Source organism: Puma concolor, chromosome A2 (assembly GCF_028749965.1).
Source record: "Puma concolor isolate L17-30 chromosome A2, mPumCon1.1.hap2, whole genome shotgun sequence".
Taxonomy (NCBI): domain Eukaryota; kingdom Metazoa; phylum Chordata; class Mammalia; order Carnivora; family Felidae; genus Puma; species Puma concolor.
Window position 1 is genome coordinate 95,284,656 of NC_141668.1, and position 22,102 is coordinate 95,306,757.

The following is a 22,102-nucleotide window of genomic DNA, read 5'->3' on the forward strand; positions in this document are numbered from 1 at the left end:
GAACAAACTGAGGGTTGCTGGAGGGGAGGTGGGTGGGAGGATGGGCTAAACGGGTGATGGGCATGAAGGAGGGCACCTGTGGGGATGCGCACTGGCTGTTATACGTAAGAGAGGAATCACTGCGTTCTACTCCTGAAACCAAAATTGCACTGTATGTTAACTAACTTGAATTTAAGTAAATAAATTTTTAAAAATTAAAAAAATTAAAAAAGGCCAACCCTCTCAAGTAGCTCTCAAAGTTCTTTCTACCTAACCGCCTTCAAACTGGGCAGCTTTTTTTTTTTTTTTTTCCCTGTATTCGAATTTGAACTGAAACACGGGCTCTTTGGCTCTTTGGCTCTTTCTTGGCGTTGAGCCTGTGAAACCACTGGCTCTCCTGGATCTCTGGCTGGCTGCTCACCCTGCAGACCTGGGGATTTGCCAACGCCATAATCCCATGAGCAAGCTCCTTACAACACATCTCTTTCTCTCTTTCAGATCCCTCTGATCTCTCTCAGATGTTCTCTCGCTCTCTGATCCTATTCGTTCTGTTTCTCTACAAAACCCTAAGACACAGCTCCTGCCAAGACAGACAGCTTACCGGGACTGCTGACCTCTTCCCTCCAAACCAGCCCTGAAGACACTATAAAAGGAAAGAGGGACTCCAGAACCTAACATCCCAAGTGAGAAACTCTGGAGGCAATCGAAATCATCCAGAAGGGGGAGTTGTTGAGACCCAGCGCTCACCTCTCCCCAAGGTGGCCTCTGAGGTTTTGTTAACCACCCCCATTCACTAGAGAAATGGGCAGCAACAGCTCCACCCTGGCCTGGGTGCATTCACTCCTGGTCTTCTATCCCTCCCCCCTACCGAGTGGAGATTAACTCCCCCAGCGCTGCTGCCTCCAGCAGATCTGCCTAAAGGGCACTTTACCAGGACTCAGAAGACTCGGGGCACAAATTCTCACACTGAAACATACTTTCCAAGGAAGTATTCAAATACAAAATAAATCTAGGGGATGCTGGAAGAGATATGAAAGATAATAACAAGAAATAAGAAAAAAATCCTGGTAAAGTTTACTAATGCCATTAAAAATTTTAAAAAAAGGATGGGCACCTGGGTGGCTCAGTCCGTTATGCATCCGACTCTTGATTTTGGCTCAGGTCATGATCTTAGGGTTCTTGAGTGTGAGCCCTGAGCCGGGCTCTGTGCTGACAGCACAAAGCTTGCTTGGGATTCTCTGTCTCCCTCTCTCTCTTGCCCCTCCCTCTCACTCTCAAAAATAAAACATTTAAAAAATAAAAACAATTTTAAAAAGGATGGGAGAAGGGAGAGAAAAATTATCTAAACCTAATTACCCCTCTTTTTACCTGTTTTATAGGATTTCAAAAAATGAACATACATTACTTCTGATTTTGCCACATCGTTGAAACAATGTCTTCAAACCCATTATTAGAAAAGGAAGGGGAAAGCTACGGTCTCTACTGGAAGCCTGTACACACCAGAAGCAGCTAATCCATTCGAGGGTGGAGGAAGGTAAGTATCCTCCAGACTCAGAAGGTACTTTAATGCCAAAAAAGTGAAGGAAACCACTCCACACCATTTACACAGGATTCTATTCAGGGTAACTTACTAATAGGGACAATCAGGCGGGCGGGCAGACAGACGATCCAGAGCACCAAGTAGCTGTTCTCCTTCCCCCTTCCCCCCACCCTCCACCACACATTCTCCACAAACCCTGGACCTCAACCCACAGTTTTTTTTTTTGTTTTTTTTTTTTTAATTTTTTTTTTCAACATTTATTTATTTTTGGGACAGAGAGAGACAGAGCATGAACGGGGGAGGGGCAGAGAGAGAGGGAGACACAGAATCGGAAACAGGCTCCAGGCTCTGAGCCATCAGCCCAGAGCCTGACGCGGGGCTTGAACTCACGGACCGCGAGATCGTGACCTGGCTGAAGTCGGACGCTTAACCGACTGCGCCACCCAGGCGCCCCTCAACCCACAGTTTTTATAGAGCTAGGGGCAGGGTAGTGAGATCACTGGGTAGTTATCTACAGTGGCGCCACCTGTCCACCTGAGGGTCCCTAGCAATCGAAAGTGATGCCACCTGTGTCTGAGGGGGGCTGGAGTAGTTATCTAAAGTGGCACCACCTGTGCACCTGAGGGTCTGTATTCTACAGTGGTGCCACCTGTGTGCCTAGGGGTCTGTAGTAGTTACCTAAAGTGGCAACAGAGGAGTCAACAAGATGGAGTCAGTGTCATCAGCACTCCTACACCATCACAGGCCAAATATGTCAAAAGCGCCCAGTGACAGATGGAAATGATGACAAAAGACTGAAACCTCAAGCTTTATCAAAGGTTTCCCCACTCTCATCCCTTTGGATACTCTTTTGAGAGATTTATTTCATTCACTGAGATCTTTGTAGAAGACAATCATATTCTCAAAGAAAGAATTATGTTAACATGGGCGCCTGTGAATCTGTATATTTAAAAATGGCTGCACTATGTGGATGGAATTGGAGGGTATTATGCTAAGTGAAATTAGTCAGAGAAAGACAAAAATCGTATGACTTCACTCATATGAGGACTTTAAGAGACAAAACAGATGAACATAAGGGAAGGGAAACAAAAATAATATAAAAACAGGGAGGGGGACAAAACAAAAGAGACTCACAAATATGGAGAACAAACTGAGGGTTGCTAGAGGGGTTTGGGAGGGGGGATGGGCTAAATGGGTGAGGGGTATTAAGGAATCTACTCCTGAAATCACTGCTTCACTATATACGAACTAATTTGGATGTAAATTTTAAAAAAAATAAAAAACAAAGTTAAATTATAAAAAAAAAAACTTCATTAAAACTGAAGGAGCTCATGGGTAAAAAGAAACCTACAGTTTTTAGAAATTAGATTTGTTATGGCAGTTCCATAAAACTCTTCTGAGAAAGGAATGCTTTCAAGTCCTGACAGGGTAGAATCAGGCCCTAATTGTCAAATGTGATTATTATTTAAACAACATTCTTGGGTATCAGAAAAGAGACACATACATTTTTATAAATACAGCTCCTGACAGTATCAGCAATTTCATTGCAACTATTTTCTGTGCTAAAGGCAAAGTGCTAAGTGAGTATGATCATCCAATCACATTATTCACTGTGTTTGTTTCCTATGGATGCTGTAACAAATTATCACATTCAGTGGCTTGGAACAACACATTTGTCGTCTCACACTCCAATACAGCTACCACTGGGCGAAAATCAAGATGCCGGAAGGGATGCATTCCTCTGGAGGCTCTAGGAAAGAATCTGTTTCCTTCTCCTTTCTAGCTTCTAGAGGCCACCTGCATTCCTTGGCTGTGGGGGCCCCCTCCTTCCCGCACCTGCAAAGCCAGGAAAGTCCTTCCCACATCATATCACTCCAGCCTCCTCTACCTCTCACCTGCTTGTAGAGACTCTTGTGACTATACTGGTCCCACTTGGATCATCCAGAACAATCTCCCTATTTTACAGTCAGCTCAGGTTCCATTTGCAACCTTAATTTCTCTTGCCATGTAACATATTCACAGATTCCAGCAATCAGGACATAGGCATCTCTGGGGAACCATTATTCTGCCTACCATTATTCTGTCTATTACTGAGAGGATAAAAATGATAGTGGGCCCTGGAGCTGGATGCCCCAAGCCAAACCAGAAGCTAAAAGTTCTCACTTGCTTATCCCTAAATTAAATCATGATCCTTCTGAGGACACAGCATGGGCTAAAACCATTCTCAGCCTGAGTCAGGAGGTCCTTGGTATATCTGTTTTTGACAAAGGATCTCTCAAAGCTCTGGTTTCATGATCTCCAAAAAAAGAACATAATGCCAGTTTCCTATAATTGTTGGAGTCATGTAATCAATTCATCTATTCATTCGCAAGCAGCTCTGCTAATGAGACCTTAGTGGCAGGGGCCCTGCCCTCATGAAAGCACCGGGCCCAGAGGTGGATGAAAGTAACAAAGCAGCAGCAGCAGCATGCTTAATGCACACCTTCCCATGACAAAGCACGAAATACATATCAGCTCCATTAACAGTCACACAACAAATACGTCTCTTATGAGCATTCTAGATGTCACCATTTTGTGACACACAGTACAAGAACTTAGAAGAGCATCAAAGACATTGCCCAAGCCAATCTCTCTTGCGCCCATTCCACTGCCATGAGTCACCATGACTGCTTCTATACGGATGGCCAATGGCCTCACCTTGGCAGATTCAAGGGTGAATCCCTAGAGCCCCTCTTACTAATCCTCTCCATGGCCACTTGGCACAGTTGGCCATGCTTTTTCCCGCAATGCGTTCCTCCCTCAACTCCTCGAACACCACTCTCATTTGGCTTTCTTCCTACCTCACTGGCTACTCCTTCTCAGTGTCCTTTGAGGACTTCCCTTCATCTAGCAGGTCTCAAAAACGTGGTAGTACCCCTCAGGTCCAAGCATGAGGCTTCTCATTCACCCAACCTCAGGCCCTAAATGATCTCATCCAGTTTCATGGCATTAAACACCATCTAAATGCTGACTCAGAACTTGTCATCTCCAGCCCAGACCTGCACTAGTCTTCTTTATCTCACCACGTACTTGACATTTCCACTTGGAAATGACATCTCCAGCTTAAAACAGCCAAAATGGAACTTCTGATCTACCCCACCACCAACACCTGACCCTATCTCAGTTGACAGCTCCACCTTTCTGGTTGTTCACCCTTGATTCCACTCTTTCACTTACACCCCCATGTCCTAGTCAAGAAATCTATTGGCTCTACTTCAAAAAAGACCCCAAGTCCTTCACCACCTCTAGCTAGAGCTCTGCCAAAGCCTCCTATGTGGTCTTGTAGCATGCCGCCTACTTGTTGTCCCAAGACTTTTTTCAAACAGCATCCAGGGTGCTCTCGTGAAAACAATACCCTCCAATGGCTTCCCATCTTACAGTAAAAACCAAAGTCCATCAGTTGGTTTATAGCCTCTCTGTTCTGGCCACTCACTCCTTCACTTCCTAACACTCAGTTCCAGCCCCAATAGCAACCTCAAAGACGTCTAGTGCAACCCTGCTTGAAAGTACTGTCTGCTCTTCCTTTTCCCTACAACAACTTTCTCCCATATATTTACTCAAATGTCATCTTATTAGAGAGGCCCTCCCTGACCACCCAGGGCAAAACAGCACCACAGTCCCTTAATTCAATGTTATTTTCATCCACAACTTTTGCTACCACCTAATACGTAAGTTTTGGTTTACTGTCTGCCTCCTTCATCAAATAAATATTGGGGTATCCTAGAACCCAGAAAACAAAAGTACTCCATAAATATCTGCCAAATACATAAAATGATCAATCAGTCCATCTTGGACTAATATATCATACCAGAGTCGTGTTCATCTTTTAATCCCTAACAAATGGTAGAAATACAGGTTCACAAATCTGTATTTGCATCCAGAAAGTTTCTACTAAGTTTCCAAAAATATAATTTTTATAATATATGCTTCAAAGGGAATGTTTATCCATGCCTGAGTGATGCAATAATCAGTAGAACCTGTTAATATTAATAGCTCATTAAATGAAAGAGCAAATTTTTGATCCAAAGGCTATTTGGAAGGATATATTATAACCCCATGCTCCATTTTTCTCAGCAATCAATCTCATAACAAGGTACATTACCATTTTAGTTACTAGTTGCTCTAAATTTGTTTATTAAAATTAATACATGTAAAGAATCAATTTGAGTTTCAATAAATGATTCACCATGTTCTACCCACCAGGTAAGATAAATAAATTATTTTTGTGTGATGCATTTTCTGATTAAAAAAAGCTATCTCCTGATTTCTCACAATGACTGGTTTTCATTTTAACAAAATGAAAAGAACAATCCTTGTCGCGGATGCATCTGGAAGTTGCCTTTTATTTTAATATTAATTTCCCATTCAACATAGATTGCATTCTAGGTTTATTTTAAATAGGTTCGGTTATTTGTCAGTCCACCTGGTTTATTAAAATTAATATATCTAACATATTCAAAGCAATCTGATTGGGACATTTGCGAGGAACTAAGCCAGATGTGAATGGGTCTCTATTCAGGAGGCATGTTTATTAATAATGGTAGCAAAAATCAAGACAGCGGTGACACTAATTAGCTCTCTGTTATTACATGCCGGGCCCAGGCCAGGGGTAATGTAATTTACATGCAATCTTCACTTCAAAGGAACTTACTACAGGCACTGAGTCGTGTTCCCAAATAACAAAAGGTCACCGGAACCCTCACCTGGTACAAAGCAGACTGACTACTGCTCCCACAGGTGTTCTCTTCCCTTGCCACTCCTCTTTAGCCTGATGCTGTTTCCCTTGTTATTCCTCTCTTCGCTGTGCAAGTTTCATCTTGAAATGTTAGGCTAACAGTTTGATGCTCTTGCTGCGAAGTCCTTTGTATGGCACACTAAACTCTTTGCAGATAAGGTGGAATACACTTCTAACTAAACAATACCCTAGGAACCTATACTCAGAGGAAGCCAGGTCTAAGAAAATACATCTCTGCCCACAGCAGAGCTGCCTCAGGTTTCAGCTCTGTGACCAAAGTACTCCATGGGACATCATTTCTGGTCCATTAACAGGCAAGACCCTACGGAAGATGAGGACATTTCTGAGTTGTTGATGCCACAACTTCCTCTCCCTGCACCACTGGTTCTACTCAGAAGCAAATCCATGTTGTGTTAAGCTGTTAAAATTTTGGAACTGATTGTTACTGTAGCATAGCCAACCTCTCCTGCCTACTATAGTACCTGATAGAATTATGGATCATATTGGAGGGAATACTCCATGCAGAGCACTCAGCACGATACATGGTACATAAGGAAAGGGACTTGAAGTTGAAATAATTGATGACTCTTCAGGATTTACAGAGTTTTATTAAAATGCATATTGTAAGAATGAAATGAATCAGATGTTAGAATTCTCTGGCAAGGATTTGAAATTTTTTTTAATGTTTGTTTATTTTTGAGAGAGGGAGAGAAAGAGAGAGAAAGTGCAACTAAGGGAGGGGCAGACAAAGGGAGACACAGAATCCAAAGCAGGCTCCAGGTTCTGAGCTGTTAGCCTGGAGCCTGACACAGGGCTTGAACCCACGAAGTGAGAGATCATGACCTGAGCCGAAGTTGGAGGCTCAACCGACTGTGCTACCCATGTGCCCCTCTGGCAAGGATTTCAAAGCAACCATCATCATCGCTTCTCAGCCTTTTGGCTAAGATCAAGTGTAAAGCATCCATCACTGGGGCACCTGGGTAGCTCAGTCGGTTACGCATCCAACTCTTGATTTCAGCTCAGGTCATGATCTTGTGGTTTATGGGATCAAACTCGGCATCAGGCTCCATACTGACAGAACAGAGCCTGCTTGGGATTCTCTCTCTCCCTATCTCTCTGCCTCTCCCCTGCTCATGCTCTCTCTTTCTTAAAAATAAACATTAAAAAAAAGATATTTAAAGCAACCATCATAAAAGTGCTTCAATAAGCAAGCAATTATAAATTCTCTTGAAACCAATGAAGTAATATTTCAGCAAAGAAATGGAAGTTAAAAAAAAAAAAAAAAGGCATGGAAACTTTAGGACTGAAAAAGAAAATAACCAAAGGAAATAACTCAGTGGATGGGCTCAACAGTAGAGTGGAGACGACAGAGAACATAACCAATGAACCTGAGAACAGATCAACAGCATTTACCAATCTAAACAAGAGAAAGAAAACTGAGTGAAAAAACATGACCAGAGTCTCAGGGACCTGTGGGACAATAACAAAAGAGCTAACATTCTAATTACTCAAGTCCCAGAAGAAGAGAGAGTGAATTTGAAAAAGTAGTCAAAGAAATAATGGCTGAAGACTTTCCAAATTTGGTCTAGGACATAACCTTACAGATTCAAGAAGCTGAGCAAACTCCAGTTAAGACAAATCAAAGAAAGCCACACCAAGAGACATCATAATTAAGCTTCTGGAAACTAAGGCAAAAAAAAAAAAAAAAAAAAAAAAAAAAAAAAAATCTTGAAGGCAGCCTGGGAAACAGGACACATTACTTATAGAGAAGCATCAATGACAGCACATCTGTCATTTGAAATGACAGATGCCAGAAGGGAGTGCAGAGCAGTTTTCAAGAAAAGAATCATCGACCACAAATGTTTTGGTGAATATCTGGTGATACTTGGTGAAAATATCCCTCAAAAATGAAAGCCTAAAGAATGGCTAAAGAAGTTTTCTAAATAGGAAGAAACAGAAGATAGAAGATAACACAAGGCTTAGGACTTTCTTTTTTTAATGTTTATTTATTTTTGAGGGAGTGAGCACAACCGGGGCTGGGGCAGAGAGAGGGAGACACAGATTCCAAAGCTCTGAGTTGTCAGCACTAAGCCTGACACGGGGCTCGAACCCACAAACCGTGAGAGCATTCCCTGAAGTCCAACACTTAAGTCACTGAGCGACTCGGCACCCTGGAGGCTTAGAACTTTAAAATGAACACAGGAATGGGTAAAAATTGGGGTAAATTATCCTTCTTGTTATGAGTTTTTAAGATATAGTTGAAGAAAAAGTTTAATGCCAACTCTCTGACATGGGTGCTCAATGAATGTAAATATTTAAGACAACTGTGTTTAAAAAGTGGGAACAGGAGACAGACATAAATGGAAGTAAGGTTTTCATACTTGACCAGTAGTGGTAAAATATCAAGGACACCAGTAGACGGATACGTTATATATGCATATCTTAATACCTAGAGCAACATTAAGAAAACCATACAAAGTAATACACTCAAAAAAAAAAGAACTATGGATATGTTTTAAGAAATATTTAAGAATATTTAAAAAAGAGTTTCAATTAACTCACAGGGAAGAAACGAGAAACAAGAGAAATGAAAAGCAGAGGAACCAGAAAATAAGATGGCAGACTTAAGCCCCAAAATATCAATAATTACCTTAAATGTGAATGATCAAACCATGCCAATTCACAGACAAATTGGCAGAGTGGAAAAAAGTCAATCTGGAAACATTACACACTGTGCGGTTCAATTCATATAATGTGCTTGAAATGACAAAACTACGGAGAGAGAGAAGGGCTGCCGCTGGGGAGGGAGCGGCCGTGATCATTCATATAAGCGAACCTTGTGGTGAACTGCTCTTGCATCTTTACTGCAGAGGTGATCACCCGACTTTTCACATGTGACAGAAGTGCACACGACTGGGCGCTGGGGTGGCTCAGTCGGTTAAGCATGCGACTCTTGATTTCAGCTCAGGTCATGATCTCCCGGTTCGTGGGATTGAGCCCCGTGTCAGGCTCTGCACAGACAGCATGGAGTCTGCTTGGGATTCTCTCTCTCTCCCTCTCTCTGCCCCACCCCTGCTTGCACTCCCTCTCAAATATGTAAAAAAATATTTAAAAAAAGAAGCGCATAGAACTAACACATGTACACACACACGCACAAACGATTGCATGTAAAACTCGTGAAATCAGAATCAAGTCCCTGGATTGTTATCAATATTGATTTCCTGCTTGTGATGTTGCACCAAAGTTATGCGAGATGTTATGCTTTGGGAACTGGGTGAAGGGTATACAGAATCTCTCTATTATTTCTTCTAACCGCATGTGACTCCACATTTATCTCAAAATTAAAACTTAAAAAAAATCTTCAGATATGAGTGAAAACATAGGATATGTGTCTTTCTCTGACTTATTTCACTTAGCATAATACACTCCACTTCCATCCACGTTTTGCAAATAGCAAGGTTTCATTCTTTTTCATTGTCAAGTAGTATTCCGTTGTATATATACAACCACATCTTCTTTGTCCGTTCTTCACTTGATGGACAAGAGCCCACTATATACACTGTTACGTTAGCTAACTTGACAATAAATTACATTAAAAAAATCTTCAGGAAAAAATGTACACTAGAGTTAAGAACAATTTTTGCCTTATGTAATCTTGGATGAAATAAAGACAGCAAGAAACAAACCAAACCTTTTCTCCTAACTCCCTACTTTGAGTTTGAGGTAAGAAAGGGAGGACAATGCGGTTTCATTTTGAGTCCGATTGCTATGCAACCCAAAAGTTCTGTAACATCTACACATAACACAGTAAGATTATGTGCAGAGATTAATATGTTTTGTTAAAAAAATAATTATATTGTTTTGCTAAGTATGTAAGTAATGCCTATTTGCAAAACTTTAGAAAATTAAGGCAAATAAGGATAGTAAATAAAATAAGAATCACATGATCCAATGACAACATGGTCTTGTGATCTTTTTTTCTATGCTTACATGTGGATTTTGGAGGGTGGAGAAAAACTGGATTATACTCTAAATCAGGAATCATTAAACTACAACCAGCCCATCTAGCCAGATGCCTGTTTTGGTACAGATTTCGAGCAAGTTTTTACATATTTATATGGTTACATACCTACATAACATCCTCAGTACTGCCTCTTTGTCTGCAAAGCTTTAAGTATTTACTATCTAGACCTTTACAGAAAAAGCTTGCCGGCCTCTGCTCTAAATGACACTTTTGCAAAAAGCTCTTACCAATTATAAAGATAATACAATTCCTTTCTGGATATTTAGCCTGTTTCTAAATTTTTATATTATAAACAAAGTTGCAATGAACACTCTTGTAGCTAAATGTCTGCACACAAAGATGGATGTACTTTTCAAAGGAGACAAACTTATACCTAACATTTACTTTATAAATATTTTATAAATGTTTATGTTATTATTTTCTAAATAGGTAACATTATTTATTTTATGGCAAAACAGGAATTTATTATAATTATTAACGTTATATATAAATTAACAAGACAATTCTCTATTCCCCAGAAAAGAAGCAAAGTTCCAAGATTCTGAAACTAGTATTTTTTCCTACTAGGTGAACAAGCCAAAATCTGTAACATCACCCAAAATATCATTTTATACACAGGCAGGAGTTCCAAGGGAGTTTTTTCTTAATCTTGCCCAATTCTACAAAGGCACACAGAGAAGGGTATGGAATAAAATTAGAGAGGTCACAGTGAAGTTGGAGGCATTGTAACTACACAGTAGAAGACCAGGCTTTGGAGTCAGACTGCAGGATTCAAATCCATTTACCAGCAGGTGAGCCTGGCCAGTTACCTAAACACTGTAAGTCTGTTTCTTCATCTGAAGCAATAATCAGGGCCAAATCTTGGACTTGTTACTGTACCTAAAGAGCTCACCAAAGTGCCAAGAGCTGTTTCCTACACTAAATGAGTCTGGTTTTGTAATAATCTTCATTATCAAAGTAGAGCGTGAACACTGCTGATTTCACTACTACACCATCTCTGCTCCAAAGAGAGCTCAGAACTTTCTTCTATAAGCGGTAACTTGTGAGATTTTAACAACAAAATCCCAGATACTAGTTTGCTCATTTGTTTTTCTTTAAAAGCATATTTAATATGAAAGCATATTATTTGTTTCAGCTTGAACAAAACCATTATAAGAAGAATCAAGAATGGATTAGAAGGTACCACTTTAGAAGAAAAAAACCTGAATATAGAGATATCAATTTCAGGGGTTTTTTGTTGTTGTTTTTGTTTTTTGTTTGTTTTTGAGAGAGAGAGAGAAAGAGAGAGAGAGTATGAGAGAGAGAGTGTGTATGTAGGGGAGAGGGGCAGAGGGAGGGGGAGAGAATCTTAAGCAGGATCCATGCTCAACACAGAGCTCAACATGGGGCTTGATCCCACGACCCAGGGATCATGACCCGAGCCAAATAAAGAGTCGAAGGCTTAACTGACTGAGCCACCCAGGCGCCCAAACTCCAGGTTTAAAATGTCTTTTTCAAAACTTTAACTACTAGTGCAGTTTATGCAGTTTCCTACAACACAGCTGAACTGGATGCTTTGGAATCTTCTTGACTCTCCACCCAGCCCGTCTGCCACATACTATCCCACACTTCCCTTTGAGTGAACTGGAGAAACATTTCCTCTTTGTCTTCTGCTACTGCCCAGCTCAGATCGCTACACCCCTACTTCTCTCTTTTGGGGCCTGCACTAGAACTTCTGATCATGGGTCGCTCCTTCCAGTTTATCTATCACTGGCCCCTATCTCCACCCTTAACAATCAAGGCTTTAGCTGGCTCCCCAGTGTCCACAGGATCAAGTCCAAACTGTCTGGTCTGACATGTTAGTAGCTTCACAACTTCACCCTAGTTTCCTCATCCAGCCTCATTTCCCCAACTTCCTCCAAATTCTAGCCACAGGGAGTGCCTCACGGTTGGCTGAACGCACATGCACTTTCATGACTCGGTTTCTTCCTGAAGACTTGCCCAGCCTTTCTGCCTAGATTCGTCTTCCATATTTAATTCTTGGAGACCCCAAATGAAGCCGTTCCCGACCAATCATCCACTCCTCTGTGCTCCCGTAGCACTCTGCCACAACCTATGCCACAGCAATCATCCCTAAGTACTCACAAGATCTTGGAGCTTCAAAATGGGAATGAAGTTCTTTTGAACACAGACTTCTTTGTGATGTTTTTCAAGAGTAAAGCACCATTTAAGAAATAGTCTGGCTTATGATATGAAGGTGGGATAAACAGCAGACTATGTATTAGAAACAAAAAATACTACACATGAGGACCACTTCAGTTATCCCACAAAATTTGCCACAAGTCATTTAGTATTAAGATGAATGAAAGACCCTTAACTGTGTTACCTATTAAGTAACATACTAGGGGCGCCTGGGTGGCTCAGTCAGCTAAGCATCTGACTCTTGATTTCAGCTCAGGTCATAATCCCAGGGTCGTGGGATCGAATCCCGGGTCTGACAGTGCAGACCCTGCTTGGGATTCTCTCTCTCCCTCTTTCTGCCCCTCCCCCTGCTCACATACTTTCTCTCTCAAAATAAATAAATAAACATTAAAAAAATAACATACTCCCTTGGTTGAAATATGGTTTTGAATTTCCACTTTAACTGCAAAGTACAACTTAAAATTCTTAAAAGTTTTATATGGTGACATATACACCTCTGTCAATTATATTAATTATACTACACCCAGCAATTTCATTTTATGTGGTTGCAGGTTCCAAGAACAATGAAAAAAGCACAGACAGTTCTGGGTTGTTTGGTTTGTTGTTGTTTTAGAGAGAGAGAGAGCAAGAGCGATCAGGGGAGAGGGGCAGAGGGAGAGAGAGAATCTCAAGCGGGCTCCACACTGCAGGACATGGGGCTCAATCTCACAATCCTGCGATCATGACTTAAGCTGAAATCAAGAGTTGGCCGCTCAACCGACTGAGCCACTCAGGTGCCCCAACAGAGAGTTTTGAGCAGTTTGTTTTCCTTTTTTGAACACACAAAATGAGAATTTGGAAGAAAACATAAGGGAAATGCTTTGTAACACCAGATTTGTCGATGATGTCTCGGATACGACACCAAAAGGCAGGGAAAAAAGCAAAAACAGATAAAGTGGACTACATCAAACATCTGACTAGGATTAACATCCAGCATATATAAAGAACTCCTCAACAACAAAAACCCAAAGAACTTGATTAAAAAATGGGCAAAGGACTGGAATAGACATTTCTTCAAAGAAAATATACAAATGGCCAACAAGCTTGTAAAGAGGTGCTCAGCACCACTGAATCATCAAGGAAATGCAAATGAAAACCACAGTATCACTTCACACCTGTCAGGATGGCTGCTATAAAAACAAACAAACAGAAAAACAGAAAAAACAAGGGTTGGCAGGGACGTGAAGAAACCAGAACCCTTGTGCCCTACCGCCGGAAACATTAAATGGTGCAGCCTCTATGGAAAATAGTAGAGTGGTTCCTCAAAAAAAATTAAAAATAGAATTACCACATGATCCAGCAATTCCACTTTTGGGTACATACCCCAAAGAACTAAAAGCAGTTGTCTCAAAGAGATAGTTTTACACTCATGTTCATTGCCACGCTGTTCACAAAAACAAAAGGGTAAAGGCAACCCAAGTGCCCATCAGAGATGACTAGGTAAAATGTGGTTTGTATATGCCATGGAATATTATTCAGCCTTAGAAAAGAAGGAGGGGCGCAATCCGTTAAGCGTCTGACTTCAGCTCAGGTCATGATCTCGCCGTTCGTGGGTTGGAGCCCTGCAACAGGCTCTGTGATGACACAGAGCCTGGAACGTGCTTTGGATTCTGTCTCCCTCGCTCTCTGTCCCTCCCCCGCTCGCACTTTGTCTCTCTCAAAAATAAATAAAAATTAAGAGAAAAAAAAAGGGGGGAATTGACATAGGTAACACAACAGATGCACCTTCAGGACGTGATGCTAAATGAAATAAGCCGGTCACAAAAATACAAATACGTACGGCATGAGTCCACTTACACGAAGCACCTAGAGTGGTCAGACTCCTAAACACACAAAGTAGAGTGGTGGCTGCCAGGGGCTGCAGGGTGGAAGAACGGGGAGCTGTGATCCAAGGGGCACAGAGTTTCAGTTGTGCAAGATGAACAGGTTCCAGAGGTAGGTTTGCTCAACAGCATGACTGCACTAAACAATACTAAACTGTACGCTTAAAAACGTTTAAGACGGCAAATTCTACATTATGTGTAGTTTACCACAATTAAAAATAAATTTAAAAATGTTTTAAGTAACAACTTTAGAATAACCTAACACTAGGGTCTTCCCAATATAAAAGCTGTCTATAAGAAATGCAGCATTTCATAAGGAAACAGATAAATTGTTACAATTCCATGGCTGAAAACGCTAAATACTGTTGCTTGCAGAAATGGAAAAATACTAGGGCGCCTGGGTGGCTCAGTCGGTTAAGTGTCCGTATTCGGACATGTCGTATTCAGGTCATGATCTCGTGGTTCCTGAGTTTGAGCCCTGCGTCGGGCTCTGTGCTGACAGCTCGGAGCCTGGAGCCTGCTTTGGATGCTGTGTCTCCCTCTCCCCTCCTTCTCCCCTCCCCTGCTCACACTCTGTCTCTGTCTCTCTCTCTCTGTCTCTCTCTCTCCAAAATAAAAAAACATTAAAAATTAAAGAAAAAAAGAAAAGAAAAGAAATGGAAAAACACCTGAGCACTTGAATAAAGAAAAGGCAGAAGTATAAGGAGGAAAGGCCTGCCCTGTGCAAGTTGAATTAACCATTATAAAACCTAGTGGGAAGAAGAGAAAAGGAAAAATAAAGATTCTTCGGCAACTGAGCAGTGTCTCACAATCTCAATCCTATAACCAGAAAGTGATTCAAATGGACAAACCCAAGACAAAATGCTCCAAAGGCTGGATTATAAACCAACTCGCTACACCGAAAAGCCCCAGACTTGTCTACCACCAGCCTGACTACCTCGCTGGCCCATGGACCCATTAGACGCCACAGTATTGGGGAGAACACCTGCTTTCCCAGGGTCTCGGGGAGCCTCTCCAAGCCCTCAAGTGGAAGCCCCAGGCTGTAGAATGGGCACCAGCGCTACCTTTAAATTTTTTTTTTTTTTTCAACGTTTATTTATTTTTGGGACAGAGAGAGACAGAGCATGAACGGGGGAGGGGCAGAGAGAGAGGGAGACACAGAATCGGAAACAGGCTCCAGGCTCCGAGCCATCAGCCCAGAGCCTGACGCGGGGCTCGAACTCACGGACCGCGAGATCGTGACCTGGCTGAAGTCGGACGCTTAACCGACTGCGCCACCCAGGCGCCCCGCTACCTTTAAAACACAAGCTGAGAATCACTAGCCTACGTGGACTGCTTGCTTCCCAGGTGCTAGCACCATACAAGATGCTGTGCAAAGAGCAATCTTACCTAATCGTCACGGCAGCCACACAGTCAGCAACGACCCCATTTTCTGTAAGAGGAAACTGAGGAACAGAGGAGCTGAGTGCTACCTCCAAGGTCACACAGCAGGTACAAAGTACAGCTGAGATATGAACCTGAGGCCGGACTCCAGTTCCCTCAGTCCCCATCTATCAGAGCTAGACAGCAAAATGCTGGGGGCTGGAGTTTGAACCCACTTCTCCCATGAACCTGCTATACGACATTACGACAGGTTACCTGCAGGGTCTCGGTTTGTTCAACTTTGAAAGAACAACCTTGGGGCGCCTGGGTGGTTCAGTCGGTTAAGCGGCCGACTTCAGCTCCGGTCATGATCTCAGGGTCCGTGAGTTTGAGCCCCATGTCGGGTTCTGTGCTGACAGCTCAGAGCCTGGAGCCTGCTTCACATTCTGTGTCTCCCTGTCTCTCTCTCTCTGCCCCTCCCAGACTCACAATCTTGTCTCTGTCTGTCTCTCTCTCTCTCTCTCAAAAACAAATGAACACACACAAAAAATTAACAAGTGTTATGCCATATCTATAAGCAAACTCTGCAGTGCCTTATCAGGAGCCCCAAAGAGATTATCACAGGTCTTTAGTAGTAAAGGTATTAGGAACCATGCCTGCAGCACCAAACTACAAACACATAATAGCATAACATATAAGATGTTCTCCAGATGAATATGTTTAAGCCCACCTTTTCCTTGAAAAAGGAAACAAATTCCATGTAATAACTATACGCAATATCAACCCAAATTTATACATTATACTGGCTATAGTCACATTGGTGTGAATTTCCAGCAGGTTATCACACATATTTTTTTCACTCCTCTGAGCTAAATGAAATAGTATAAGGAAACAATATAAGTATTATTATAAGTCCATCCATAAAATTGGTACGTTCATTAGTTTCTGTTATACTTAAACCTATTTCCTATGCATAGTCTTGAAAAGAAATTTGTTTTAAAAAGCCCACCCTATATATTACTTTATTCTCCTTAAAATACAAACTTTAACAAAACTTAGCTTCTTAACAGTTTTTAAGGAAGTGACTTTCCTCCTTTTTATTTTATGAACTAAACTCTAATTTTGGTGATTGATAAATTACACCAGTGAGCATGCCATACTTGTTAAAAGAATGAAGAAAAAAATAAGTATGGTAGAACCTACAGCGATTGTTTTAAAATTCAGATTTTTAAAGAGGCCAAGATTAGTTTTGTAGAACTTTGTATCAAATTTCCCACTGCCAAGGCACTTTGGGTTAAAGTACTATTCAAGATCAGGAGAAAGTGTTTTGTTCCTTCTCCTGCTTATTTAAGCCGATCCATTTAATATTTCTGAAGACTGGGGGGCGCCTGGGTGGCTCAGTCAGTTAAGCGTCTGACTTTGGCTCAGGTCATAATCTCACAGTCTGTGAGTTCAAGCCCTGCATTGGGCTCTGTGCTGACAGCTCAGAGTCTGGAGCCTGCTTGGGATTCTGTGTCTCCCTCTCTCTGCCCCTCCCCACTCACGCTCTCTCTCTCTCTCTCTCTCTCAAAAATCAATAAGCCTTAATTTTTTTTAATATATTTCTGAAGACAACTGGCATGTTGTTCCCCAAGGTTCAATCACGTACTGCCCTTCGCACCCCAGTCCCCACGAGGCAAAACAAGCACGGGATCATGTGGCGACACGAAATCCTCAGGCTCCTGAACCACCCACCTTACCTCAGACTCATCTGTAGATTCTTCGAGAGACTCAGTTTCCTGCAAAGCACAGAGGGGGAGAACGGTCAGAAGAGGTGACAAAAGAATAAAATATAACATATTTTTGAGAGAAAAGGGTCACCACATCCCCGCCACCAACACCCACCTGCCCTGCTGGGAGGTAATTTGCAACCACAGTTGAAAGGACTCCACATGGTGTGACCCTCCTAGGCCTCCCTCCACTTCCCATGCGTGGCAGGACTGAGACGGTCACTCTGGGGCCACTCAGACCCACTGCTCCTGCTGACCTCCCTCGGGTGGTCAGCAGGCTGACGAATGACCGCGGGAACTGTCATGGGAAGACACAGAAGGCTCTTTCCTTCGCTAAAAATGGAAACGGGTCCAGCAAAGCAGCCTTACTGATCACGGAAGGGAAGAGGAAGCTGCCGTCTCAAATTATCCGTGAGCCAATTTTTATACTGAAAAGGCTTTGTGCTATTAATTACTATGCTATTAATCTGGTTGAGTCAAAATGATGGTCTTGCTTAAACAGCTTTTTACAAAAGAATTCCCCTAGAGTGGTACCTATCAGCCGTTGTGCAAACAAGCTGTATAATTTACATCCACTCTTAAAACCATTAGCCAGAAGACGAATTCTGCCATTTAACACAGTTTCCCTCTTGCTAGAGCATGAATCTTGCTGTTCTGGAGAAAACAAAGCAAAAAGGGAAAAATTGACTCGATCCTGCTAATCTCTCACCTGTCCACTGAAAGAGAGAATCTGCTGATGCCACGCATCCTCAAAGAGGTCAGCAAAATGAAGATTTACTTAACGTACTTATAGATATCAATAGCAATAAAAGGTTACAACTAATATGCTGACACTGAATGTAAGCATTTTGCAACAATCCATGAGCTATACAAGAATGAAAAAAATGGGGCAAGGACATCTTGGAAAGTACTAATATTTTTCAAGAAAAAAAATAAACATTTTAACAAAAGTTAGATGCTTCTATTACTCAGTTCTGGTTGCGAAGCAGGCTAAACACAAATCTGGTGTTTGCACACATTTTAATTTCATTCATAGGAAATTCCTAAGAACCTTGCAGGTGACAGGCTGCCTCTGCAACAGCCTTGTGGACGATACGGTACTTGCTCTGAGAGGCCATCTGTGAAACGGGGACGAATGTGACTTGTGATTAAGAATTTTATTGTAGTTGTGCCATTAACCACGATGAACATGAGAATCTCCTCCACACCCCGACGCGGTAAGGTTCTTCTAAGTACTAGAAAATGCTTATTAATTTGGAGCTACAATCTCGCCATAGGAACTTTTTGTTCTTGGCACCAATAAGACACATAAAAAAATCCAATTCTTCTACTACTTGACAGTTCTCCAGAGAGTTAATGACACGTATCATGCCTGCCCTTCTAAATTGTTTTTCCTCTGTGCTAACCATCCCCAGATCCTGGTTCTCATCCACTTACCACCGTGATCCTTCTCTTCTGGACACACTCCATTTATTATTAAGAGTCACTATTCTGACATCTTTACTGAACATCTATTATATATATCCCACAATGCTAAATGCTTTGTACCCAGCATCTTAGAATTTCCTAATGACCCCTGAGGTAAGAACACTGAGGCTTAGAGGCTGAACTTAACGACTTCTGACACCCTTTCTGCCCCTGACTGTCCCTGAATAGTAAGTTACTAACATTCGAGAAACAAGGCTTTGACGACCATGCCAATGACCTGCCCCTAGATTTCTATCCCCAGCTCAAGAACTTTAAAGGAAAAATGGATTACTCTTTTCAGAAAAGTGCCATTAAACCTAAGGAAGGTTTTTTGTTTTTTGTTTTTTGTTTTGAGATACATTCATATAGACACGGTAAAAGGACAAATGTTTCATTTACGTTCTTCGTTAAAACCAAAGCGTAAGTCTCCACCCACCAATTTCAACCAAAAGCTCAAAATCAAATTATATTCTTTTCTTTTAAAAAAATTTTTTTTTTATTTTTAAATTTTTTTTTTCAACGTTTATTTATTTTGGGGACAGAGAGAGACAGAGCATGAACGGGGGAGGGGCAGAGAGAGAGGGAGACACAGAACTGGAAACAGGCTCCAGGCTCTGAGCCATCAGCCCAGAGCCCGACGCGGGGCTCGAAGTCACGGACCGCGAGATCGCGACCTGGCTGAAGTCGGACGCTTAACCGACTGCGCCACCCAGGCGCCCCTAAAATTTTTTTAACCTTTATTTATTTTTGAGAGACAGAGTGTGAGCAGGGGAGGGGCAGAGAGGGAGAGAGAGAGAAAGAAAGACAGAATCTGAAGCAGGCTCCAGGCTCAGAGCTGTCAACACAGAGCCCGACGTGGGGCTCAAACTCACGATGAGATCATGACCTGAGCCGAAGTCGGAGGCACAACCGACTGAGCCACCCAGGCGCCCCAAAATCAAATTATATGCTTGACTCTGCACCAAAAACCATGCAGTGCCAGGCTGTGATACCAGGAGGCATGAGACTCTCAAAAACCCGAGCCTGCAGAAGAAAACCAGGCTCTCACAGAAGCTTCCTGTAGCTGTTGGTATCAGTGAGAACATTTACTCCAGGATATTCTCAAACTTACCCCCGCTCCAGCATGAACCTCCCAAACTGAGCTGCGGCCTCAAGAAAAATTACACTTTTGCCCGCAATCTTACCAAAGCCATGCAAGAGTGACTTCAGGAATGAGCCTGGTCTGCTACCTCCTTGCTTCATCCACTGAAAAAGCCCCGCTTCTTAATGCCCTGGGGACTGAGGGGCAAATCGGAAGACATGAAGTGAAAGTCCCAGAGAGGGCTCCAAAAGCCAGGCTGAACGGTGGGAAAGGTTACGGTTTAGAAAGGGGCAGTGGTTTTCAACCGTTTTTTAGCTTCATACTCTATATCTTTCCAAGAACTTCAAACAAATCATGAATATACAAGTTACAAAACTGTGTTGTTTTCTAAGTGAAATAAACCAGATACATACTGCAGGGTTCCAAGTACATGAGGCAGAAAGTAGAACAGAGCTTGGCAGGGGCTGGGGGGAGGACAGGGTGGGGGGTTTAGGATAGGGTTTAACAGGTCTAGATGAGAAGTTCTGGAGATGGACGGTGGGGACAGCTGCACTGACAATGCCAATGCACTTAAAAACGGTTAAAGTGGTGGGGCGCCTGGGTGGCTCAGTCGGTTGGGTGCCCAACTCTTGATTTCAGCTCAGGTCATGATCTCACGATTCATGAGTTCAAGCCCCTCGTCGGGCTCCGGCTGGTGGTGCGGAGCCTGCTTGGGATTCTCTCTCTCCTTCTCTCTGCCCCTCCCTCTCTCGCACAGTCTCTGTCTCTCTCAAAATAAATACAATAAAACTTAAAAAACAAAATGGTTAAAGTGGTAAATACTACACATATTTTACCACAATAATAAAATGGTGCTGTTCTGGTTGAAGCAAAAATGATGAGCTAGAAGGCACAGAGAGACAAGTATATAGCCAGATAAAATCTGGGCAACAGTGGAATGCTACCTTACCTTTCTGTTGCAAACCAATCCCCTAAACTCAAGCATATATCCAAACCTAATGATCTTGGTGCTTGACATGTGACCTCTTGAATCTATACACACTATTTGCTGGGGGAGGGTGCAGAATTTGGGGGAGAAATGGAGGCTGGAGCCTGAGGAAGGCCAGCTCCCTTGTCTGCAGGATGAAGAAACAGCAGAGACCAGTCTCTGGGCAATCAGCCTGGCCTGGGGATAGAGCTGAAACACTCAACGCTACACGGTCACCTTCTCCCCTTGCCAACAAACTGGGACACAGCTGAGCTTAATGGAAGACAGGGTGTGAGAGATCCCAACATGTGACACAGGCAGAGGCAAAAGGATATATTTTGTGTGATATGTACCTGCTATCCCGGTATCATTGAGCCCTCAATTTCTATGTAATTAATTTTTGTTTATTGTTATTTTTGAGGCAGAGACAGAGCATGAGTGGGGGAGGGGCAGAGAGGGAGACACAGAATCCGAAGCAGGCTCCAGGCTCTGAGCTGTTGACACAGAGTCCGATGCAGGGCTCAAACCCATAAACTGTGAGATCATGACCTAAGCCAAAGTTGGACACTTAATGGACTGAGCCACCTAGGCGCCCTGAGGCCTCAATTTCTAAAAGCTCAAAGGAGCTGTGGCCAGTTCGGGGCACTCAGGCAATAGGCTGGTTGAGTAGGAAAGATGAAAGAGTACATGGGGGGCTGACAAGAGTGGGCAGACTCAGGGTACCCCGCTTAACCCCCCACGGCTCAGCTCCAGCACTCATCATATTCTGCAAATGAAGGAAAATCTGGACATCTGCCCAGTGTGGAAAAAGGGACCAGCCAAGCCATCCAGTGACCCAGTCTCAAATCTGACTTCGCATCACAATCGCATAAGGTCAGTCTGGGGAATTGGGTAGGACCCACGCAAACATGCCATCTTCACAGATTCGGATTTGTTGAGTTGAAATAAGAGCCTAGAATCACAAGCATCTGGGAACAAGAACACCGAGGAGGACCAGGTCCCCGGCAGAAACAAAGGCAACCGTGACTGAACAGCTAAGAATGGGGAATGCATGAAACGCAGAACCCCAGATTGGATGAGTGCTCCCTCCCAAGGT

The 22,102-nt window shown here is 42.6% G+C and overlaps 1 protein-coding gene and 1 long non-coding RNA gene across 2 annotated transcripts in view; both read right to left on the reverse strand.

Annotated features, from left to right (window-relative positions):
* Positions 1 to 22,102, reverse strand: part of VPS41 (VPS41 subunit of HOPS complex) — a 187,993-nt gene that overhangs the window by 160,500 nt on the left and 5,391 nt on the right. Inside the window, exon 2 of the mRNA XM_086696999.1 lies at positions 17,462 to 17,500. Within this exon, the coding sequence (XP_086553125.1) occupies positions 17,462 to 17,500 (39 nt within the window). The remainder of the gene's footprint in view (positions 1 to 17,461; positions 17,501 to 22,102) is intronic.
* Positions 11,592 to 17,451, reverse strand: LOC147583344 (uncharacterized). Its single transcript, XR_015248118.1, has 2 exons — positions 15,655 to 17,451; positions 11,592 to 15,424 (listed from the first exon to the last, which is right to left on the reverse strand). It is a non-coding gene; the product is annotated as an uncharacterized LOC147583344 (long non-coding RNA).